The following is a 26,624-nucleotide window of genomic DNA, read 5'->3' on the forward strand; positions in this document are numbered from 1 at the left end:
CCCAAAAAGTTATAAAGTTGGGTTTAGTGGGTGACGTTAGTGCAAAGTCAATTGTGGTTTCACAGCCTCTACCATTGTATGTTGGGGCAAAGGGAACTGGGGGGGAACATGCCTGATTAATGAAAGTAAGATCAAAAGAGAATATAATACTGTTGAGGAGAGACCCCAAATAGGTGTGTGAGAAGTGGAAAGGGCCATCCTCCTCGTGATCTGCAAGGCCGCACAAACCTAACTCAGAAGATGGGCAGATGGCACAATTAAAATCTCCCACCCATAGAACTATATGGTCCCCCGTGTTTTGATCTCTCACTTTATGAATATGGTGTGACATTTTATTCAAAATCAATTCCATTTCATTAGCTGGCATGTTATTATAAAAATTCACCAGTATCACCTTTTGTGTGGTGCCCCATTTAAATGAAAGAATTTGGAAGTATTGATCAGAATGGAAATCATATACCTTTATATCCCCTACATTCGATGTATATATGCACAGGCCCCCTTTATTTCGACCCTGGGGAGAGGGAACAGCGGGTGAATGGAATGTTCGATACCCCATAATGTGACTTTCCTCTACAAGCCAAGTTTCTTGCAGGCAAAGAACGCCATGCTTCTGTACAATCTCCAACCAAGGTTTGTGGGTGAACTTATTACCCAGGCCTGCTACATTCCAAGATAGGAGTGAATGTTTTAAGTCGCTATTTTTCTGGGCTGGTTGGCCCACATTCCCCGTTGCGTCTAACGGAACTAGGGAATGTACCATCTCTAGATGTTGTGTGGCCCGCACAGCAAGGGGACGCTGGGCAGGGCAGGGTTGTTCTGCATCCGGAAAGGTTTGATTTTTGTTAATAGATGCAGAATTGTCATTGTTACTGGCATTGGTTGAAAGATTTAGAGCGCTCGACCGAAGTGAGAGATCAAGAGTTCCCAGTCAATCCACCTGATCTAGGCATTCAAACCTATTCATAGTGGGTGCACCTTCCCGCCAATTATTAGCGGGTTGCCATCCCTACCCGTGCCCCTTCCATCTGTGATTGTGGGCTATGGACCAGACCCCAGGAGGCTCTACTATCTGTTTTGGAGGGTAAAAAAGGTAAGGGGTTTAGTGACGATAGATTGGTCAATCGCATGTGGATCCCACGTGGTGATGAGTTGGGCTGTGTGGGGGTCTGCGAATGACACCACAATACAGTCACCCGATATGGATTTATAAGTGCGACCCACCCATGGAACTCGCCTGACCATTAAGACCCTGCTCCTGGTGGTATAAGGGAGCTGCCTGTTGACATTTAGCCAGTGGATCACTTTGTTCTTTAAGGACCACTGGGTTTCCACGGTGTCAGGGTCAAGCGAAGGTACCCCAGCCAAGATGGCAACATAGGGCCCGGCATCAGGAGGGAGGTCAATATAGCCCCCGCGAAAGTTCTGTTGATTTTGGTGTTGGTTAAATGTGCGCTGTAAAAGAGGGGTGATGGGGTTGGTCGCCTTCTGTCCAGTTCTAGAAAACGTTTTGGGCTGCACCTGTTTTATGGCAGATTTTATATCTGGTTTTGATGAATTAGATAGGGAGGGGACAGGGACATTTGCAATTGTCCGGGGTTTGGGAATTGGAGTAGGTTTGGGTAATAGGGAGGGCAAAGGAGAGGGCAGAATTATAGGAGCAAGGGAGGCCTCGTTAGGGGCTAAAGCCGGTTGGATGCCAGCATTGGAAGCTGGTACAGGTTGGGTACCATCATTACTAACCTGTGGGGCACCCTCAGTAATGTGGGGATATGTAGCTTCCAGCTGTTTTAGGCTAAGTGTGGCCAGGGATACTAAAGTTTTATCCATTTCAAGCAGGTGATTCTCAATGCGTGACAGTCTGAGTTCAAAAGGTGACAATAGTTGTTTTAAAGTGACCCAGACTGTTTTAAGAAAGTCTTCATCATCACCTGCCTTGTCCATATCCCTCCCTAGGTCATTTTGCCCTCCCCCTGTTAAGTTGTCACCAGGGACAGCAAGATTCTCTAAGACAGGAACAGTAGTGATGTTAGAATGGGTAAAATCGCTATCACCCCCTGTTAGCAGGGTGGCTGAATGTGATGTTTGTTTGAACTCCCCTATGTTAGGCAGAGTTCTTCTAGAATTGAAAAACTGCTGCCTTGCAATTTTTGCTTTCTTGCGAGCGTAGGCAAGTTTTGCAATGTTCTTCCTTTTCAGGACTTGACGATCTAGATTTTTACTTTTTACTACAGAAAAGGAAGGAGCAGGGATGTCCAGCAGAGTGATAGACTTTTCCTGTACAGTAGGGACATGACTCTCAGTAAGTTTGGAGGTCATGGGTGTAAAGATAAAGGAGGAGTCTAATGGGGGTGAAGAGGAAGAAGAGGGAGAATGATGAATGTCGGCATGAATTAACAGAGGGAGGGGGCGTAAAGCCTGTTGAGGGGATACAGCGGACGCAATATTTCCCAGGGATGATTTTTTGGAGTTAGCAAATGTTTGGGAGAGCCTGCGGGCAGCGTCAAGCTCGATAGAAACCCTATTCTGCATTTTAGTGATTTCGGCGTCTATTGCCAAATTTGTCTTTACAAGAAAATCGTCCAAGGTGCCATTTGACTTGGTCAGGCCCAGTGCAGTCTTACTACGACTCCCCCTAGTACACATGATGTGTGACAGATAAAATTCCTGTAGCGTACTCACTAATATCGAAGTCCAGGCATGAACCAAGGGGGGTGGGCCAGGCCAGTCCTCTTAGACCTCGAACGGCCTCAAACGGTCCCGCCCTTGTCCCGGGCTTATCCCCGGGCGCTCCCGCGCGCTCCCGCGCAGCGTCTCTCACTAGTTTTTATGGGCCAAGAGCAATGGGGCGTGTTGTAGGAAGGTGTGGGCGGGGCGTTCAGGGAGAGCGGGGCCAGGTGACTCAGCCTCACGCTCGCAGCCCTGAAGCCTCACACGCCCCCTCAGAGCAGCCAGGCAGGAAACCACGAACCAACAGCAAACGGTGAGGTGAAATCCGCAGCCCTTAGCAGCAAACAGCTCCAGCCAGGTCAGGTCCAACGAGCAAACAGCGTCCACCAAGTAGGTAACCTCTCCCTTTTGCTCAATGATGGTGTGGGGCCCAGACCATTTGTCTTTCAGAGCTGCTGGAGCCACTGGCTCCAGCACCCACACCTTCTGTCCTGGCTGGTACACAGTCAGAACAGCCTTTTGGTCATGCCAAGCTTTTTGAAGTTCTTGGCTGGCCTCAAGGTTTTTAGATGCCTTTTCCATATACTCAGCCATCCTGGAGCGGAGACCAAGTACATAGTCCACTATGTTGGTTGCAGGCTTTTTGAGAGGTCTCTCCCATCCTTCCTTCACCAAACACAGGGGTCCTCTTACAGGATGCCCATACAGAAGCTCAAAAGGGCTGTAGCCAACCCCCTTCTGTGGGACCTCTCTGTAAGCAAACAAGAGGCAGGGGATCAGGACATCCCATCTTCTCCTAAGAGGTTCAGGTAGTCCATGAATCATCCCTTTGAGGGTCCTGTTGAATCTCTCAACAAGCCCATTGCATTGTGGATGATAGGGTGTGGTGAACTTGTAGTTCACACCACACTCTTTCCACATTGCAGTCAGATATCCTGACATGAAGTTTGTACCTCTGTCAGAAACGACCTCCTTTGGAAAACCCACTCTGGAGAACACTCCAACTAGGGCTCTTGCCACCACAGGAGCTGTGGTGGTCCTCAGGGGAATAACTTCAGGATACCTGGTGGCATGGTCCACCACCACCAGTATAAACTTGTGCCCTGATGCTGTCTGGGGTTCCATTGGACCAACAATGTCAATCCCCACTCTTTCAAAGGGAACCCCCACCACAGGTAGTGGTATGAGGGGGGCCTTTGTTGTGCCACCTGACTTACCACTGGCTTGGCAAGTGACACAGGAGCGACAAAACTCCTTGGTATTCTCATTCATATGGGGCCAGTGAAAGTGTGAGACAAGCCTGTCCCAAGTCTTTGTCTGACCTAAATGACCTGCAAGGGGAATTTCATGGGCCAAGGTGAGAAGGAAACCTCTCAGAGACAAGGGGATGACCAGCCTCCTGGTTGCACCAGGCTTGGGGTCTCTTGACTCAGAGTACAGGAGTCCATCTTCCCAGTATACCCTGTGGGCACCTGTGGCATTCCCTGCAGCCTCAGCAGCAGCCTGCTGTCTGAGGGGTTCAAGGAAAGGGCAGCTCAACTGTTCCTTCCCCAGGTCTGCTCTGGAGGGTCCCCCTGAGCCCAGAAACTCAACTTGATCAAGTTCAAGCTCTTTAGGCTCAGTTTCCCTCAGCTCTTCCAGATCAGCCTCCTCAGAGACTTGATCCTCAACCTGGGGCAAGGGGGAAGGCAAAGCCTTACCCTTACTGCTCTTCTTCTTGGAAGGTGTCTGGTCCATAATTTCAGGATCCAGCACCTGTTCAGTGGGGCATCTTCTGGCCTGTGACCTAGTCACAGCAAGCACATGTGCTGGCAAGCCTAACATCTCCATGTGAGTCCTCTGCTCCACTTCTGACCATTGTGATGACTCCAAATCATTGCCCAACAAACAATCAACTGGGAGGTCTGAACTGACTACAACTTTCTTTTGTCCCTTCACTCCACCCCAGGAGAAAGCCACAATTGCCACACTATGACTAGTAGTGACATTGCTGGCATTGGTCACCAGGAAATCAGTACCTGGCATGATCTGTCCAGGGTCCACAAAGTTAGGTGTCACCATGGTGACACTGGCACAAGTGTCCCTATAGGCCTGAGCCATTTTGCCATTAATCAAAGGTGTCTGCCTGTATTTGCCCAAAGTATTGGGACTTATCTCAGGGGACATATCCACATCCCCTGTACAGACAAGGACAGCCTGAGTGAGTGTGCCAACTAGGTTGTCAGACCCCTCAGTACCCAAGGTTAACCCAACTAATGCCTTGGGAGGTACACTACCACTACTGACTGTACTAGGGGGTGCAGTTGCCTTAGGGGCTGTAGTGGCAGGAGTTTGTCCTCCTCTTTTGGTGCACTCACTAAACCAGTGAGATTTACTTTTGCAGTACTGGCACCACCTTTTTGACTGGCCTTCTTGAGTCTTCTTCTTCTGGGAAGCCTGACCCCCACCCTCTTTGGTTTGTTGGGGACCTGGTGAAGACTTCTGGTCATTTTGTTCATTCTTGACATTACCCTTCTGGTCTGCTTTCTTCTGACCACCCTGGTTCTGGTTCTGGTTCTGGTTCTGCTTGATCCTTGTCCTGACCCATTTGTCTGCCTTCTTTCCCAATTCTTGGGGAGAGGTCAGATCTGAATCAACAAGGTGCTGGTGCAGCAACTGGTTCTGACAATTGTTTAAAATTTGTTCTCTCATCATTAGATTATACAATCCTGTGTAATCTGTAACCTTGCTACCCAGCAACCAGCCCTCCAAAGCCTTAGTGGCACAATCCACAAAGTCAGACCAGTCCTGAGACTGAGTTTTCTGGGTGTCTCTGAACAGCAACCTGTACTGTTCAGTGGTTAAACCAAACCCATCAACCAGTGTATTCTTCAGGACCTGGTAATTGTTAGCATCCTCTACTCTTGTAGTGAGGAGCTTATCTCTACCTTTACCATCAAAGGAGAGCCACAGTATAGCTGCCCACTGACTCTGGGGAATGCACTGCACAGTGCAGGCCCTCTCCAGAGCAGCCATCCATTTCTGGATATCATCCCCTTGCTTAAAGGGGGGCACTATCTTAGTCAGGTGTTTAGTATCTAAACCCTTCTCTCTATCTCTTGGGAGATTGCTGCCACCAGTGGGTGCTAACCCACTCATCTGCTGCTCTCTAGCAAAGGCAAGCTTCTCTTTGGCCAGGGCAAGTTCTTCCCTTTCAATCCTCAGTTCAGCTTGTCTCATCCTAGCCTCATGCTCCCTTCTCTGAGGGGAAGTGAATCTCCTCTGTGGAGGATTCCTTCTCCCCTGAGAAGAGGCATTAGAGTGCAGAGATCTATTGGAGTCCCTAGAAAGAGATCTATCTCTCCTAACTCCAAGGTTAGGCCCACTTAGGGTTAGTACTGGGGGTCCCCCAGATCCTAGCCCAAGTAAGTCTAAGTTGGCCCTGGTTAGCCTTCTGACTACCTCAAGACCTTTGTCTACCTCATCCCCAGATAGTTCCTCCTGGTCCTCCTCTCCCTCAACTGCTGTGGCAGTGTTGGGGAGGTCTGGATCTCCAGAGGTTCCCTCTAAGGCTGGCATATTCTCATGTAACTGAGAAATCTTTCTGGCATCATATGTCTCTAAGAGACCTATCAGAAAGGGAATGGTGGGGTTAGACCCCTGCTTCAGTTTCCTGGAGACACAGATCTGTCTCATCTCCTGGAAACTGAGAGCTGCATATCTTGAAGTGACCTGTGGAGGGTCAACACTGACCAGGGGAGTCTCAGTAGATTCTCCCTGGGTAGACATGCTTTTCTAGTGAGGTGTAAGTGGTGCACTTACCTACACTATATGTTTGCCTACTGATCCCTTGCTAGAGTTGTAGTTTAGGGTGTGCTAGGCCCTAGGAGCTACAACAGCTGGTTCAGTAGAACTCAGAGTATTCTAAGCTAAGTTATATGTACCTTTAGTACTTATGTGATCTTTCACAAGATATTCTTAGGGCATGTGTGGTAAAACAACAGCAAGCTCAAATCCCACCCGCTGCTCACCAATGTGAGAAGTTGGCCTGATGTGCAGTGCTCACTATTCTAGTGATCACTATATATCAGTCCAAACAACCCTTATTGATGATTGGTTGTAAGTCAACCTTATAGACCAGCTATCCTAGTAGCATGAATACGAGCAGTCTAAGGCTAAGACTCTAGAGGGCGTGTTAAGCCGGCTGTTTTACCATCACATTACCCCTTGAACACCCAGTGAAAGGACACCACACAAGTGTTATGAAAATAAACAATGTATTTATTAGAATCACAACAACCCTGTACTCTTTATGAGGACAGGGTGCTAAGCACACAACAAAACTCTTATGAAAATACTTAAGTTAGCACGTTATACACAAATGCCCGAGGGGCACGAAAAACCATATACTCTAAAAGTGGAATGCGAATTACTAGCAGGTAAGTAACGATTCTCAGAGGCTTTGGGATCGCTAGGACTGGACTACTGAACCTTTAGATTACTAGCAGGAGGCCTAGGGAACTCGGGTGCAGAGTGTGCACTCTCACGCGGGATGCGGGACAAAGTCTATGGAAGCTAGAATTCACAAAGTTAGTGTTCACGGGCGAACCCGACCTGGTAGGGAGAAAACGACAGTGGATCCTGACCCTTGAATAGTGAGGCTATGCTGGGACACCGAAGTGCCGAAGTTACCTAGCCCCGGGGCTGCAGCTGCATAGGTCTGAAAAGACGTCGGGAATCCTCGTGCCGGACCAGGAGCCTGGAAGGAAGAAGTTGCTGGCAGGCGACCAGTGAAGAAAGTTCGATGGATCCAAGCCTGGATCAAGGAAGAAGGAAACCTGAAAGCAGAGGGGACCAAGTTCTTGAATCACTAGCCAGTGATTAAGTGGGCACCAGGATGGCACCGGGCGAAGTCACCGCAGTCAGGTGAGTGGGCGCTGCTGGGCTCTGCAGTCTCTCGGACCAGGAGGCGTTGTCGGCGACCAGGATGGAGGTGCGAGCTGTCCCACGAAGGTTCTTGCTGTCGACGTCGCTGGACCCAGGATTGGGCAACAAGTCTTGGCAAATGCAAGGCCCACGCGGTGGACCTAAAATGGCGTCTTGGGCGGACCAGGAGGGTCCAGAGTACTTCTCCGATGGAGGGAAGCAAGGGCCAGTCTGGAGCAACCAGACCAGCAGCAGTGTTGTCGTCGGGCGTCGTTCGGAAGGCCACAAGCCAGCGGGCTAGTAGCCAAACAACGCGGTGAGCAGCACAAAGCAGAAGGGCCCCACGCCGATCGTGGAGATGCTGGGGGGCTGCTCTTCGGTGCTGGAGCTGCTCAGGGTGGGGGCTTCTCGGACCCCAAAGCACTCACCAGGAAATTACTCGGTGGGCTTGCTGTGCAGAAGTCGTGCAGTCTTGGCGATGGCCGGTCCCTCGAGGTCTCGTCGCACCCACGGTTCTCAGCTGTGCTGTAGAGGTGGGTAGAGGTCAGAGGTGCCAGGGAAGCCGGGTCTCGTCGAGCTGGGCAGTCGGATTCCGGAGGAAGGACGTGCAGCAGACCGCAGTGTTCTTAGATGGTGCCTGCGGATGCAGGGTGACTACTCCTTAGCCACAAGGGAGAATCTTGAGGAAGAAATCGTGAAGTCCTTTCGTGGAAAGTGGTATCTTGATTCCAAAGATGATCTGATTTGGAAGGGGGCCAGTCTCTACTTTTATCTTGGAAAAGGGGGCTGGCACGCGACTAAGTCCAGCCCTAGGGGTGGGACCAGGAGGGGGGTGGTTACACCCACTTCCTTGGCAGGCTTTTCCTCAGCACAGGGTCTGGAGTGTCCCTGGAACTGGTTTGAGCCAGCCTATGCACAGTGAGCACCGGGGTGCCACGTGCAGTCACCTTCCTCTGAAGCCCTGCCTACCTACAATACACAGAACCCTGTCTGGGACGGTGCTGGCACCGCCCCTGGCAGGAAACCCTTTGTCCTTATCTCCTGCTCTGGGAGGACTCCCAGCAGCAGGAGGGCAGACTTGTGTCTCGGTGGCAGCATCCATTTTGTGGAGGCTGAGGCTCTGTTTGACTTTAACCGGGGTTAGGGGTTACATACATGTCGTGTCCCTCTAGAAGGGTGGAATGCTAACCCTGTCGCCAGAATTGGCGAGGGGTTAGTATTCCAATTCGTATGACACCTTACTCGACATGTTTTGATAAAGCGATACCAGAGTTGGCATATAACCGCGAGGATTATAATGCACTTAAGAGTATATGGTATGCGATATCATGGAAACGGCTAAGGGATGGATCCCGAAAGCCGCAGACAGGCTCAGCTCATGCCAGAGCACCATCTCACACGATTCCAAGCACTCTGCCTTCAGGATTGTTAAGGCCTGCCATAGGAGTGACTGATAGGAGATCTATGTGTCCATTTTAGGGTTAGATATAGGTATACTATATCTAAAGCAAAGGGTGAGTACACCACCTTGCCCCAGCTGTCGTGCAGCCAGTTGTGTCAGTTTAGGTAGTCAACCCAGGGGTGGCACAATACATGCTTCAGCCCCTGGGAGACTTCTGGGTACCCTCAGCCCTGGGTACAGGGACTTGGAGAGGGCCCAGTGCCAATTCAGTACCTGAGTACAATTTGGATAGAGAGAACAGCTAGGCTGTGGGTCTGATTGGCAGGCCCACAGCCAGGGAAAGTCGTAAACCAGTGCAGCAAAAAGCAAAAATCTGGGTGATCATAGGATTGCAGACCCTACTCTCCTACAATAACTGTGTGGCAGGGTATGCTCAGACGTGAGTCCCCTGGCTCACCCACTGGATTCAAGCAAGCCGGGCTGAAGACGGCTGTAACGAAAGAAACCGGTCCTCGGAAGCTTGTTTCCGGTCCAGGGAAGGCATGGCTTGGCAGTTCGGGCTGGACTGTTCCCATGAGGCACAGGGTCAGACTGATTTGCATATAGCCATGTCTGAACTGGGGTGGCAGAGTGGGCTAAAGAACGGTGATGGATTCAACCCAGATCTTTTGACTGGGTGTGAGTGTTTGATTGGCTCGGATGCTCCGTCCATCACCACCCCCTTTTGTACCACTGCTACACAGGTTAAAAAACACGCTGAGGCTGTTCTTCATTTACCCCCAGAAGCATGCCCCTATGCCATAATTCTAGCTGGCGTACCTCCACTTAAAGATGATCAAAATGAGTCTTGGGACCAACTCAAAAATAAATGTATTGATTGGTTGTGCAAGTATAAGGGGGCGGGGTGGGAGATTGCCAAAGAAATTTTGATGGTGGGATGGGTAGGACCTTCAACTAAGAACATCATGGGCGACTGTATAGTCGTGAATTTTAGGCACCCTTCCCTGGTGAAATGGTTATTGAAAATCCCAACCGACCTTTTGAGCACCCCCACAAATATTACCCTACTATCATGGGGTTTCTTTTATAGACCCCCCCAGAGAACATGCAATCTAGCCACCCCGTTATATTCGACATATAACAGGTTCACCGTTTTGTCTGATTTGGAGAGACAGGACTGACTACCAAATAAACCTTTGAATATTGTAGTAGGGTCAGTGGATCCATTGTCGGATTGTTCTGCTGTTGCTGTCCATTGATATCCCTCAAAAAGTTTGCTTGGTAGAACCGTCATCAATCTGTCCCGTCACTATTGATCCAAGACCTTCAGACCAAAACCTAAATATACTTAGCTAGAACATCGCAGGTCTAAAAGCGAAACTGAATATAGCGGAGTGGATCAACTTGGTTAGTAATTTTGACATCTTAATGTTCCAAGAGACATGGTGTGCTAGTGGCCTGTTACTCGAGGGATTTGTCTGTTACAATAATATTGTACCCAGCCCCGAATTTGGCCGACCTAGTGGGGGACTATCCACATGGATAAAGATTACTGCAGGCAGTAATATAAAACCTCTGGAGACAAATGATGGGAATTTTCAGGCTATGATCTATTCGCAGGGGATTACGTTATGTTTAATAAATATGTATAATAATGATTTTACATCACTGCCTAATAAGAATTTTATTAACTTATTTGAATTTATTGACAATCTGGTAGACAAAGAGAGGTATGGCAAATTGGATGGAATTTATTTGGGGGGGGATTTCAATGCCCATTTGTACAATAGAATAGATAACCCTGTTGTTACACCTGTCCGGGTAATTCCGTGCAAAAGAGGTGAAGAACTGCACAATTACTTATCCACTCAGGATTTAATTAATGTAATGGACAAGGTTGGATGCGAGTCAAAGGCCTGTTGCCTACCTATAGAGGTCGTGGCTGTTCATCTACCATAGATTATGTTTTTATATCCTCCTCCCTCGAGAATTGTTTAGTCAAGGCTGAAGTTTTAGGCACTAGTTACAGTGACCACAACCCAATTTCGACAACTATTAGATTTTTTAATAAATTTACAAAACGGAAAGAAATAGGGGCAAAAAACCTGGTAGCATCGACCGACAAACTCAAAGTGATCTGGAAGGGCATAGATAATAAAGCCTTACTTGCCCGTACTATAAAATCTTATCCCCTATTAGTGGAGATGTGTTTGTCTAATACATGCTCAGGTACAGAGATTGTCCAGGCCTTCACCGGGTTATGTGCTGGAATCAAACATGAGATCTCTAAAACTGTCATGAACCTGAGTAGGAACCCTAGATGGTTTGATGGCACCTGTTCCCGGGCCAACAGAGCACTTCGCGAAGCATTAGCTGGCGCTATAAGAAAGCAACCAAATTACGCGCAGAGGAGATATTGAAGGAACGGTGGGACTCCCTTGCCTGCGCTGCCGCTCTCAAGGATGTAACTGGGTTTTGGAATGAGGTAAAAGCTATGCGGTCTATGGGATTAAACATCACTCCCCTAAACTGCAATATAGGCAGTAAGTCATGGGAGAAGCATTTTTCAAGAATATAAACAGCTCCCACAACAACCATTGACAGTTATTCCCTAGTTACTAAGGTATCAATAACTGAAGTTGAAGACGCCATACATCAAAGCGCAGAGAATAAATCCCCAGGTTCTGATGGTTTGTCAATTGATCTTATTAAATCTGAACCCGACTTCTGGTCCCCTCTTTTATGTAATGTTTTTAACAATCTGACCAATACCCCAATTCCAAAAACTTGGTCAACGAGTATTATTGTGCCCATTTTCAAAAAAGGCGATAGATCCAACCCTAGTTGTTATCGCCCAATATCCGTGATAGATAATACTTTGAAGATTTTGGGCAGGGTTGTTTTTAATAAGATTAGGAATTGGGCAGAGGATAATCAAATTTTACATTTTTGTCAGTTGGGTTTTAGGAGTAATGTTGGAACTGTCGAACAGTGTCTAAATTTAAATCTATATTGGACAAATACACCGTTGCTAAAAAAGTTCAATTATATTTGGGTTTTATGGATTTAACCTCAGCCTTTGATTTTGTCAACCGATCACGTTTATGGGAGATTCTTTTAAATTATGGGTTGGATGTTGCACTCGTTCACTTTTTGGCATATTTGCACAGAGACCCGAAAGCACGGGTAAGGATTAACAATGAAGGAGAGGTCTCCAGGGATATTTTAATTGGCAGAGGGGTTAGACAAGGGTGCGTCTTAGCCCCTCTGCTTTTTATCCTTTATATAAATGAACTAAATAATTCCCTGTCCAAATTAACATGTGATGTACCTAAAATTAATGGTAAACTTTTTCCCGTACTTTTATATGCGGACGATGCGGTCCTTATGGGCCGCACACCAAAAGCACTACGCACTTTAATTTCGGGCTTTGTATCTTTTATGGCAGATTTGGACCTCTGCACTAATTTTAAAAAATCTTATATAATGTCCTGCGGGCCAAAAAAGCACCGTATTAAGCACATAATGTTGGGAAATGATCATCTAAAAAGCACTAGCACTTTCCCTTACTTGGGCTTAGTTTTTTCAGACTCAGGATCATGGCAACCGCACGTAGCCCATGGTAGAAATAAACTTGGTAAGGTGGTTAATTCAATCATCTGCTTGCGACAGCCCAAGAAGGTAGAGGTGGTGATACCCCTATTACAGATTTAGAGAACCCAATGTGTACCAACGGCGACTTACGGCGCCGAAGTATGGGGGCATGTAAATTGTAATGGGATACAAATCGAGGAAAAAAGATTTTGTAGAAAGGTACTAGGGGCACAAATTTCATCACCTACTTACATATGCCACAAATAATTAAATTTACATTATGTGGAGGATTTTATTAAATCCCGACCTGCATTATTTTGGCTAAAGATATGGCAAAATCCTGCTGCAATTTTAACTCAAGAAATTATTACAGATTGCCTTAAATATGATAGGGGTAAAAGTATACCTTGGCTTAGTGCAGTACAAAATAGCCTAGCCAGTGTACAGCTAGAGCATACCTTTTATCACCCTTTAGCTGCAGACGGTATAAATCTAAAAACAGTGAGAGGGGCATTGTATGATCTATACCGTAAAGAAAGAGGAAAAACTGAGCTTTGTAAACCATCAATTATTAGATATATTCCTATCTTGGTGTTATCAAGCAATGATTTTCATATGCCACAGGACTATCTCAGGAAAAATAATGGGAGATGGAATAGGAGTCTGCTTTTCCGTCTCAGGGACAACAGTATAAAATATTCAGTTTGTTTCCCGATTGGTTTTAATAATATTCTGGAGGAGTTGTGTTGTCCATGTGGCATTGCTTGCAAACAAACACTGTTACATTTTTTTGTTTTTTTGCAAATTTTATGTGAGATACACCAAACAATACTTAATCCCCTATTTTACGGCAAATGCCATTATTGATTATACTCTGGCATATCAAGAAATACTGCAGCTAGGATGTGATGACATGATTTTTCGAGTAAGCTCATTTTTGCAAGCTGTGGTACGTTCACGAGCCTCTATGAATACACCTTAAAACGTTTTATATACCTGTAATCACTCTTTTAATACGTTTTATAGAATACTGCTGTTTTTTGCACATGCAATGCCTGTTTAAGAGGATTTAACAAATATGTAACAGCTTTTTTTGCACTTAGTTCGAAGTTTACATTTGCCTATTTTGCACTGAGTTCAAAGTTTACAACTTGCGATTTTGCGCAATGATGCTGCTAGATTTCGTGTTTGTTACATGCTTATATTGTATTCTATTTGCACTTTATTGCTATTCTTTGCACACTGGTTTTATGCTATCTATTGACTGCTAGATTTGACTTATCCTACCCTATTTTTTACTTTTTAAATGTACTTTGTTACTGATGATTGTATATTTTATGTCCTATTGGCGGTGATGATTGTACTTTTATGGATATTTTATATCCGAATAAAGACAATTTGGCTTTTGACTTTAGACAGCAGAGACTTTTAGGATTTCATAAGGTAAAGACCTTATGAAATCATGTTATACTCTTTAGAACTCGCACTTCCACACCAATTGCAATTCTTAGTAACTTGTTTGTCTGGTCTGTAGTTCCTCCCCCTTGTATTGCTGGGCTTCACTGCAGTAAGGGGCTCACCACCTGATCTACCTACAGCTCCTATTTCAGAGACTTCACTTCAGTGATTTTTCTTTTCTAGTTCTCTCATTCATATATCTGACAGTTCTAACACTTTGACAATGCCTATGGAATCACTTAATGTAGGGTTCTTAGCCACCCATAACCTCTGTTGAGCTTCTTTCTTGTTCTTACATTGTATGATGAGTTGGTCCCTGATAAGTTTGTCTACCACATCTACAAAACGATATTTAGTAGACAACTCACGAACCCTAGATACAAACTCATCTATGGTCTCCAACCTTCTGATTATGTGTATAAAACGTATACCTTTTCATGGCAAGGTTCTCCTCTTTAGCTTAACGAATCTCCAACCTGCATCTGGCTTCTCTAACCACATCTTGGACGGGCTGACCATTTGTCTCTACAGCTGGGGGTAAAATCTAAACACTTGTTGACCCTCCTTACCTAGAGAACTCAAGAGCAATGCATTTTTCTTGTTGGACGAAACTCCTGCCCATCTAAGGCCTCCAGATAGTTGTCGAACATTATGATCCAATACTACCAAGGCATGGATGGAGAGGCGGGTTGCATCAAGAAACATGGTTGTGGAAATACAGAAATGTGAGAAGACAAATCTACCGAAGAGACCTCACTGGGATTGCCCTCGGAGGCTTCCATAACTTCACCAATGTAATGTACGTTCTGACCTAACCTCTTCAGAGATAACAATAGTAAATAACAACTGTTGTCTTCGAAACACATTTATCTGAGAGATATTACAAAAATGTAGCAGTACTTTTATGAAAGACTATCATCTGACACCTGTTCATTGCTTCCCATAGTTTACCAGGGTTTCCCGAAGTTAGCATAGAGTAGGGTAAGCTAGATTTTATAAGAGATACTTATGACCAGGCAGAAGGATCGAATTCTGCAAATAAACCTTCAGATTCTCTTTCTCATCTTTTGTATGGCAGCCACCAAGCTTTTGGTGTGCTTCCTATTGCTTCCTAATTTTATTAGGCAGCTTGGACTAATCCTTGTAATACCGTATTTTTACAATATGCTTTTGAGACTTATCTATATTAGTTTGTTTCTGAGTCTGTAATAAAATTCTTCAACTTTTTTCAGTAGCCCTAGCTCGTCTTCTTTTGTGACTAGCTGCTTACACTGTTATTGAGAGATGCAATATACGTTTACTCCCTCTTACTTCTCAGGCCACTTAAAAGGTTCATCGACCAATGAGGATAAAAGACTATGCAGGGTTTAGGGTGTTCTCAAAGTAAGCAAACAACAGTGATAGGAAAGCCAACAAATGGTACTCAAAAGACGGGCTACAAGCTCCTGTAAATTACCGGTAAACCCACAATAGGACTTTTGCACCCAGACAGATTATGTTTTGGGTAGTCGCAATCTAAAATTAAGAAATAAAATATCCCCTGCCATAGGTTAAAAAGATATTGGCATTTATCTCGGAGTTCCACGACCCTATAAAGGGTCATGGAACGCCTTGGTAACTTACAATATCCTTAGAATGTACATATAGCGTATACAGCAGGGGGTGCTTTATCCAGGATATCATTTGTGTATTTAAAAATAAAACTTTAAAGTATGCTGTGTAAAGTTGCTAGTGAGGAAGATAAGCAGGCCTGGAGACTGAGTAGAAAAGATTCAACCTCTTAATAAAACACTTTTGTACCTGTGTCGGCCCTTCATGCATTTCTGGAGTTTAAATAGGAAACAAGGTGTTTGCTAATGACTTCATGTTTTGCAGCGAGCTGGCAAAGAAGGATTTTCGCGAAATTGACACCAGTTGCATCCATGGCACCTTACCATCTTCGCGCACGGCATCCTTGAAGAAGACTATGCAAGGCGAAGCCCCAGTGACGGCCTGTGCCACTGCCACACCCACACAGCAGGATGGAGAGACGCCCACAGGCAGAACCTTGGGAAGTTCCCCGGCGTCACCGGTGTCAGTGTGCTGCAGGCTCCTGTCCGTCACAAACAACAACAGTTCACACTGATCAGGCGGCACCATGCTTTTTGCCTACAGTCCCAAAAAGAAAGAAAAAGAAGAAAAAAACAGATAACACGCCACATAGTTTGCCTTTGAGGTCAGACTAACTCTCGAAGTTGCAAATAAACAAATAACAAAATAGAACTTGAGTCCAGCAGTCATAAATAGTTTTGGCCCACATGGTGCTATTATTTATCGGAGGCCATTAATCCAGCGCATTTATTTACCCTGCAGAAAGTGACTTGAAAGTACCCAGATGATTTATAGCACACGCTTCTAATGGGATTCAGACCTCTCCACCTCCCTCGAAGACGTTATAATATGTGCTTGGGACTGCTTTACACTGGCGCTTCACTTTGATGCGCCTTGCCCCAGGCACAGCAAAAATCACGATTCCCTGACCAGCCATCCTCCCTGACTTCTGAGGGACCCTTAAATGTCTAATGGGCTGCGAGGAGATGAGAAATGCATGCGAGCGCGCTCTTCCAGAAACTTCCTTTAGTGAGATCTTGTCATCAGCGTCTGTTTGTACTATATATGTTTAATGCGTCAGAGAAAAGAACAGACACTTAACACCATATTATCAGCGGATTTGAATAGTTCTGTTTTTTTATTTAGATGACGTCAATAAAGTGGTGAGTCCATATGGATTTCATAAATTCTGCCACTAATGCTTTACTTCGGTTTCACCATCTCGGCAGTGTTTATTACTTGTCTACCGATTCAAGATCTGATGGCACCTTCAAGAAAAATACTTTTTGGGGAAGAGGGCGCACATAATTGTGAAACATTTCAAGTTATACTTTGTTTTTTGTAAAATATCTTCTTCCAGAGTTAAGAGGAGTCTGGCACACAGTTCACTCATCGAAGATCATAACTTTTGTGCAAGATGGCCCTGGCCCACCTTATATCTAGACATAAGTGCTATGTATTGACGCAGCTCTCTGCTGCACTGCAGTCTATATGCGTCCATCTTACATCTCCAAGAGACAGGTTTTTTTAAAACGGGGAAAATAAGAAATAAGGGAAGATCACAGATGAAGCTAGCAACACAACGATTTAATAACGACTAGCATCGACAAGTAACAATGCACAGTACACTCTTCTCCTCGCACTCACCTCCTAAAGATCTTTAACAATAACCACTAGTAGAGAAGCAATGGTCATTCTTGGCCAGAGTATAGCAGAAAGTGTAAATCGACATGAGACTTTGCACTCGTCTTGCTCCTTTGCACCTTTGCTCGTCTTGGCTTCAGCAAAGTCTACAATACACTGTTCTGCTAAATATCTGTTGATATAATAAGACACAGCATTGCCTGGGGTCAAGCCTATGCAGGTGCTCATCCTCGTTGGTGGAGTGGGAAGGAGGAATGAAAGATAGAGGAATGATGGACTGACCAGTGTGGAACACAGACATAGCCTTCAGCAAGAAGGAAGGGCAGGTACAAACTACCTTTTTATCTGGGTAGAACACAGTGAAAGGTGGTCAGAATATAAGGAAATGCAGTTAACACAACCTACAGGTGTAACTTAGTATCTTTAAGAAAACTGTTTTTAACAGCAGTAGGTGAACTGGGCAGTTGTGCATTGGTTCGAATGTGTATGCCATGAGGTATTTAAACACCAAATTCAAAACCCACTAAGAAACAATGAATGGAATGGGAGAAAACAAGTTAGTAAACCTTTAAAAAATGTGCAGTGTCTCACAACTTAAATAAAGAAGGCTGGCCTTGGAAGCAAGTGAAGACCAAAAGTACAGCCAAATACTACTAAACTGTGGCGACTGCCAAGAGATAGTACAAAGCTTAGAACATCAGAAAGGCTGATTCTGAATCGATCCACACCTTTCAAGTTCCACCACTCAACAAATGTACTCCAGCTGCTATCATAATTAGATGTTGTTGCAAAAGCAGATCTGCCATGTGTGGGACAGAAAGAGGGGGCCAAATGCTGAATTCCAACATACTGGTGCAGCAAATACTAATCGTTCAATCTGGGAAGATCAGGATCCGTTGTGTTCGACAAGCCTTCAGCAAGACTCAAGACAAGAGTGGAACACTTGCAATGCTTAAAAGCAGACCCTGAGATCAATTGAACTTGAAGGCACCACCCTAGGGAACCATTTTGGGAGAAGTGTATGGCGCAAAACTGAGGACACATCTGGATTAAGGACCAGATCCATGCAATGACTGTACAAACTGAGGAAGAGTATATTACTAACTTTTGGGTGAAGTTCCCAGTTGTGATCCTCTAGGGAGAGATGTTGTAGCACATCCATGTTGATGGTGTCCGTGAAGTGTGTGCACAACTGGTAAAATGACCCATTTCGCGGCTCACTGCCACAGTCCCAGAGCCTCCCAAAATTCAGTCCAAGAACCCACATTGCCATGTTGATATACTGCACCATCAGGATTCAAGCAAGCCGGGCCGAAGACGGCTGCAATGCCAGAAACCGGTCCCTGGAAGCTTGTTTCCTTTCCAGTGAAAGAATTGGCTTGGTAGTTTGGTCTGCCCTGTTCCTATGATGCACTGGGCCAGGGACAGACTAATTTGCATATAGCCAGGTTCTGAACTGGGATGGTGCAGTGAGCTAAAAAACGGTGATGGATCAAGCCCTGATCTGTTGACTGGGTAGGAGTGTTCTGCATTGATTCGGAATACTCTGTCCATCACCACCCCCTTTACTGTATCATGTTGATATATGGACCACAAACATATACATATGTATGCGTAGGTATCACTCCGTTGGGGACCTCAGACTACAGGCATGCTCTCGCCCAAATAAGTGCCCCAGCCCAGGAGGGAGCATTCAGAAGCAGGGTAACCTGCGACAGCAAAGAGCTGAAAGGACAACCTACCTAAAGATTAGATGCCCACATCCACCAGTACAGATCCGGGAGAACAGAATCATAAATCTGCACCCAACCCAAGAGACTACCTTGATGCTGGAGCTACTTTTTCCTCAAGCACCACTGAAGGGTCCTAAACAATGGAAAAGGAATTTAAGGAATATCGATGCTACTGCCCTGATGTCCCAATGCAATTCCGCCCTGACACCATCAGCAGATATGGCCGACGTCCAAGATCTCACAGATTTCTACAACGCCACTATGCTTGAAACTCTGGATACCACAGCGCCCCTTCAAGAAAAAAATGTCTCCACCAACATCTCCAAACCATGGTTCAATGAGAATCTTAACTCAGACCGACGCAAATTAAGGCTAGCTGAGCGAGCATGGAAAGCAACACCTTCCGCTGATCATCTACACCAACTTAGGGCACTGAGAAACATGTACAACAGAAAAATCACAAAAGCTAAAGCAGACTTCTTCAAAACTCAGCTGAACCAAGCCATAAACCGTCCTAAAAAGTTATTTGAAATCGTAAAACAACAATCGTACAACTCTGCAAATGTAGTGGAGCTCAGCAACCCGGCTACCCCCAACTGTGACGAGCTGGCAAAATTCCTACTAGAAAAGACTAGAACCATAGAAAATGACATTCAATCCAAGAAAGAACCACAACTATCTACTGACCAAGAAAAAATTCTCTACTCACAGATCAAGGACCTTTTCTACCTGCCGACCGGAGTACCAAAGAACAATGCCAACTGGCACTCATTCTCGCCCATCACTGAACAAGAAATCTATAGCACCCTGCTAGCAATCAACCCTGCCAACCATTTCTCCGATCCCCTACCCCCATCTGTATTCAAAATGATAAAGTCCTCCATTCTACCTCTATCGGCAAAAATTGTCAACGCCTCTCTTAGGCAAGGTTCCATACCGGACTGTCTGAAAATAGGGCAGGTCACACCCATACTAAAGAAAACCAACTCCCTCCCCACAGACCTCAACAACTATCGACCTATATCCAGCATCCCCACGCTGGCAAAGTTAATGGAAAAATGTGTACAAATTCAACTCTGCCACCACATCGAGAACTTCAACCTCCTAGATTATCACCAATCCAGTTTCCGTCAAGGTCACAGTACTGAATCAGCCCTCACACACATAATGGATGACATCTTAAAAATGCTGGATCACAATGAATCGTGCCTATTGATACTTCTCGACCTATCCTCCGCCTTCGACACGGTTAAACACGACAATCTACTGTCTATACTGGAACGAAGGATGGGCCTAACCGGTCCAGTTTTACAATGGTTTACCTCCTTCCTAAGCAACAGAAGCCAAAGAATCAAGCTGAAGCAATCATTCTCTCAACCTTCCTTGGTCACACTAGGAGTCCCACAGGGATCAGCTTTATCACCTATCCTCTTTAATCTTCTCATGGAACCCCTTGCTAATGCACTTAGCTCTGTAAACATTTTATATCATCTATACGCGGACGACACTCAACTTTATTTGAAAATCTCTTCACCAGAGGACTTCATCTCCCTCAACGCCATTCTTCATAATACCCAAAGCTGGCTCAATGGCAACCACCTCATGCTTAACACCAAAAACACTGAGTTCCTCCTCATCTCCCCTCCCAATCATGCACCCAACTTAGACTCATGGCTGAAGCATCTTACTTCCTTTGATTGTGCCCCTCACATCATTGACTCCGCAAAATCCCTGGGAATCGCCATCGACAAACATTTAAATATGCAGGAACAAATCTACAATACCACCAAAGGAGCCAACTTTCAGCTGAGTATCTTAAGGAAACTTAAACCCTTCCTCCCACAGTCTGATCTAAAAATGCGGTCCAAGCACTAGTACTACCAAGACTGGACTACGGAAGCACCACTCTCTGCAGTCTTACTAAATACAAACTAGCACCGCTCAGAGCTTCACTTAATGCGGCGGCCAGGCTGGTCTCCGGAATAAAAAGAAATAACCACATCACCCCGGCCCTTAAGGCTCTGAACTGGCTACCATACGAGTCGAGGATACAACTAAAGATCGCCTGCATGACACACAAAGCCTTACACAGCAACACTCCCAGCTATTTAGCACAAAAGCTAGAACGGTCGGCAGGTGGCAGACAATTACAAAGCATAAGCTCACTTCTCCTAAAACCTCAATCCTTCCACAAAAAGAGAACTGGATGCAGAGCTTTCTCTGGTATCGCACCGAAGATCTGGAACAACCTTCCCCCAGACTTACGCAGAATCCCTTCCTTTACCACCTTCAAAAAGGAAACGAAAATGTTTCTCATGAACAAATTGTCATCCTAAACCTATAACTCCTAGAAGCCTACCTGCCTTTGCTTGTATTCAAACAGCAATGTCTACCTCACCTATATTGTATTATATGCGATCCCCGATTGTTTGTATAACTTTTGATAATTATTTCCTGTAAAGCCCCCTGACAACCCCATAGACTCTGTCTGCACTCTGCCTCTGCTTTTAATCAAACAGCAATGTCTACCTCACTTGTATTGTAATATATGCGATTCACGACTGTGCGTATAACTTGTGATAATCAGGTACTGTAAAGCGCTCTGATACCCCCGTGGGTCATGTCCGCGCTATATAAAACTTTATAAATAAAAATAAAATAAATATCTAACAAGCATAAGACTTGCATTACTGGAGTCTGTGTCTGAGCCAGAAACATCAGAATTGTATCCCAGATCTCTGCAATCCTCTAAAGAGGATAAAAAGCCTTTATATAGGTTGTGTTTTATACAGTAGCCATGTAGTCAACCTCTATGTGGGGACAAAGTATTTGGCTTAGGATTTTTATCTTTAGCAGGTCACCTACTGTTTTCATCATCTTGGAGTTACCAGCAACAGCCCGCATCATATGTAGCACCGAGTACTTTGTGCACTCGAATCTCTGCCTGTGCACATCACTGTCTTCACTCGCACTGTGCCGGTTGGCATTCATTGGTGGCTGGTTTGTGCGGTCAGAATTTAAGATAGAGATGTGAGTGAATGCCTAGTGTGTGCTAACGGAGAAAATACTTTTAGGGTCAACCCTGCACCGCTGATACATGTTGCATGGCCAGAATTTCTATGCGAAAAAGTTGTTTTTAATATTTCAGGACCATTTTCTTTCTTACCACAAGAAACACGGTTTGCTCTGGTTTTGAAAGATAATCACTCTAAATGGCCAAAGGTGAACTTCGTTGCCAGGAGACTTCACATACGGTTACTGATTTTTTTAAAGAACTCCTGCAGTGAGGTAATTACCAGTAAAAAGCTGGTATCAACTTAACTCACATCACACTTATCAATCAATGGCACATATTGTTGACAAGGGCCCATAACCAGCTTCCTCTGCAAAGTTTGGGTGCTGTGCCTACAGCAACCTACCTCCTGCCTGTCCAAATCCATGCCAATCCTTGCATTTGTGGATCTACAATGTCTTGCAAGGAAGGCCAAAAGCAACATTAGCAGAGTCAGAGAGACAGCAATAATATCTGGGTTAGATCAGTTTCAAGGATCATGGTCATTATATCGGAGAGGTCCTGAAACTCATCTCATGCTGACAGAGCGGTGCCATTTTGAAGACATGGATGAAGAGGTCCGGCTTCTGCTAGTTGCTGTTTTTCAACAAAATCGACAGCACAAATTACCCATGTCAAGTGATTGGTGAAGAGGAGAGCGGAGTACAAGAAAGACAGTCATTATTTGTATGGTTTTGAGTATGTGCACCAAAATATTAATGAAAATTCTAATGACTTGGTGAAAGATGCCATTAGAAAGACCATGTGTGATAACAACAACTACTATCTGAGTTCACCAGTAAGTTAAACCAGCCATCATAAAATGCCAAACCACGGAATTTTTGGTTGCAACATCTAATTAGACCAAGCACAGATTATGCACTGTAAACATGTATCCGGTTACAACTGGTGATGTTTCTGGGAGATTTGAGCACAAGATGGCCACAAACTAATAACTGATACTTCCTATCAAGGAACTCACAGAGCTGTGTTCAGTGAGACTCTAAACAGGTCGTACTTTGCCGATCCTTTCTTATTTGCCATTTCCTTTCAGTAGTTTAATTTAATAATGGTAATGTATCAGTGATTCTCAATTACAGCATATTTCACACCATCTAATGAGTGCCATTGTTCACCAATCGCAGTGAATTGGCAGCATTGAATTAATATTGGTTGAGGAATGAAGACAATTATTAAATGAAGGTGGCTCGTGGCCATTATCCGTTTAGAGCTTAATGTGAACTTTGATACTGTAGATCATGCCACACTTATCCAGCGGATATCAAATGTGGGTCTCCAAGGCCGAGCCCTGAAATGGATTTCCTCTTTCTTGGAGAAAAGAAAGTACTAGGTGTTCGATCAATCCTGTTACTCCGAAATTCTTCCTTTAAGCTGTGGGGTGATAATTATTCAATGATTATGTAAAGAATTTTGTTTTATTGATATTAAAAATGTTTTAATATTTGATTCTATGATAAACACTTGATTTGTATACGATTAGACTTTATGGAAATAGAAGCCTTGATAGTATGCTTAGAGTTTTATATTAGGAATTGTTTGGTGAGACAACTCAATGTTGCGCATTCTTATGTACATTGTATAAAAAAATATGAAAGTAAACTTTAGAAAAAATGAAATAAACTTATTCATAATAGACAATAAATATCGGAGATCTTTTATTTTGTTTTTGTTTTCCATTTTATTAGAGTGGACTTGGTTCAGTGTATATTTCTTATTGTATTGATCAATATACTGCACATAAGGGAAATTTTGTTGTTTCAATGTTTTAACTACCCAGTCCCTTTTTGGCCTAACTGGGGTAACTCTCTTTTTCTTAAGGCTTGTCTATATTCAGACTTACTCTTATGACAGTAGTTATCAAAAATCGGTGTAGAAGGGATATGGGCACTCATATGACAGTCACAGCAGTTGTTTGTCTTTCTTAAAATTATATGGTGGTGCTCTCAAAGTGGGGAGCGGTACACCCAACAACCCCAATTGCAATCCTAGGATTGTCAACAGAACTTGGCAATATGAGACACACGCAATGTATCATATATGAGTACAAAATAGTTTCAACGACAAGCAGGATGTCTTTTCTAGACGTAGGGATTCATTTTAGGGTACTTTGACCTCTTTTCAGAACTTTAGCCAAAACGTGTTATCTCACATGGGGGGTGGGGGGGAGGTCCCCACGACTTCATAAAGGCTATATGAGTAAGTACGTTTTTCACATCAAACCTCAATTCTGGTTATATCTCCAACCTGGAATATGAGTCTGTATTCTCTTAACGCCCAGTAGAGCAATCAGCGATGCAGGGGAATCTTTCCGATGCAAAGTCACGCTGCTGCGGTCCGTAGTCTGTCAACCACGGGACCGCTTTGTATTATTATTAGTAAAAGCGGGAGGGTCTTCCCAGAAAAGTAGATAGTTCACGCACGTCTGAGCGAGTCCGCTGCAGATCCCCATTCACTGCCGACTTGTGAATGAGGGCCTAAGTCCCCATTATTCAACAATTTTTTCTAGATACTCCATCCCCTACTGTGATAACTCTTGAATCTACCTAAATAGAACCTATCCTTCTGACACGCTTCATCAATAACAAGTCGCTGTTGACCACTGCAGGTTTATATCACCTTTAGCTGCTCTCTTTCGTGGACTCCATGTTTGAAATCTACCAACCGTCTTCTAAATTGATTTTAAGTTCCCATAATTGGTTACCCTTTAAAATATTCAACAAACCAGGAGGAAGAGGGTCTAAGGGATGGCTTAACGACCCAACAATACTACTATCCCTAGGAACAGTTACTTCAACAAATTAGGTAAGGAAGTGAAAAAATTATTTATTAGGGTTCACTTCAATCCTAAAACTAAAAAAGGGAGTGCGTAGTGGTCTAAACAAATAACCACTGTTGGAAACAGTGGTTATTTGTTTAGACCACTACGCACTCCCTTTTTTAGTTTTAGGATTGAAGTGAACCCTAATAAATAATTTTTTCACTTCCTTACCTAATTTTATAGTTCTTTTCACACGTTCACTTAGCACTTCACTTTGCACTTCACTTGTTTAGCACTGCTTTTCAGTCACTACAATACAGTCAGTGTTCCCCTCACACTGGACACCACAGGTAGGATTAGGCTTCCAACATCTGCCAGTCCACTGTGGGTCCCAGGATTTATCTTTGAGGGTGAAGGATCCCAGATGATGAAGGGCGGATCCGAGTGGTGACTGATGGGAATCTTCTCTCAAGAGATAGGAGACGCTCTGTGTGACTCCCACCACACACACCAGTAGTTCTTTTCCTTTCTCTGTTCAGTCACTATGTAGGGATTTAACTTAGTTTGTGTTTGACCCCTTGCTACCTTTTGTTGAAGTACCCTTTAAAATAGCCTCGGTCTCCTGTCCTTATGATGAACACATCAAATTCATGAGATTTGTGGATATAAATGTTGGCAAACCTAGTGTGGCATACTGCTACAAAATAATTTGATATATCTATTGTTAGATAGCACTGTTGGCATTCCTTTTCAATCTACTGGATCTTGAGTCCTTATTGTATATACTTCTTTACACACAATTTCACTGGTCATTGAACCACCCGCGCTATATGTTCACATTTCCTGTAATTTGCTACCATCCTTAGTGATGCTATATGCTCAGAAGAGACTTGCCTTTGACTAATTAAATTGTTTTCTTTTTCCTATTTTCTAAAGGCCTAATTATGTTTCCTTCATTTGTTGAAAGGTATTCACTCTTAGGTTGAAAATCAATTATATACAATTACTAAAAGAAATCTGTTAGGGAATACTGTCATTGATGCGCTTGTATACCTAGTTCCCATATGAAATATCAGGTTTTTTCCCGTCACATTTATTGTGAAACAGCTATGGTAACCACTGGCAGGCTTCCTTGATAGCTACAAGAGTACTATGAAAAAGCAGCAACAGGACCTTCCAGAACCTTAAGAGGTTAGTAAACCACCTAGAAGAGTTGTTCTTTCAGTCTGACAGCAACTTCTTTGATCACACTGTCTCTGATAATTACCACTTTATCGGTTAAACTGTTTTTGATAACATATCCATGTCTCTCTTAACTTAATGAAACATCCACCAAGTCAACTTTTCATTCATTTTTTTTAATTCCCCCCAAATCTAAACGCTTTAAGATATTGCCCATTTGTTCCTGATTAAGATTTGCATGGGCTCACATTCCAGAAAAACTCCCTTGCATTAGATTTGTTGTCTTTCGTTAGAAACCCTTGATCCTACGACTCCATACTGTCCCTAACCTTTCCCAAAACCACTGCTGTGTTATTCATACAATAAAGGATTCCTAGAGGAAATCACTTCAGTCTGTTTCTCATAGGTTACACTGCGTTTATATAAACAGATATGTGTCTAGCAACTAAATGAATTAGATAAGGACTAAACAGAAAAGACCAGAAACAAGTGGCAATACTATATAATCAACTCATATTATTATGAGGATAATCACGTTAGGTGGAAAAAATAGGAAAACACACATGCTCAACAATCACTTATTTAACCAGTTCTAGGCCACCACCCTTTACACTT

At 44.2% G+C, this 26,624-nt stretch overlaps 1 protein-coding gene across 3 annotated transcripts in view; it reads right to left on the reverse strand.

Annotated features, from left to right (window-relative positions):
* The window catches only part of SPIDR (scaffold protein involved in DNA repair), a 2,204,159-nt gene that overhangs the window by 191,350 nt on the left and 1,986,185 nt on the right, over positions 1 to 26,624 (reverse strand). For all 3 annotated transcript variants that reach the window (XM_078687327.1, XM_078687328.1, XM_078687326.1), the window contains one exon: positions 15,964 to 16,177. In XM_078687327.1, coding sequence (XP_078543453.1) covers positions 15,964 to 16,177 — 214 coding nt within the window. The remainder of the gene's footprint in view (positions 1 to 15,963; positions 16,178 to 26,624) is intronic.

Source organism: Lissotriton helveticus, chromosome 4_1 (genome assembly GCF_964261635.1).
Source record: "Lissotriton helveticus chromosome 4_1, aLisHel1.1, whole genome shotgun sequence".
Lineage (NCBI taxonomy): Eukaryota > Metazoa > Chordata > Amphibia > Caudata > Salamandridae > Lissotriton > Lissotriton helveticus.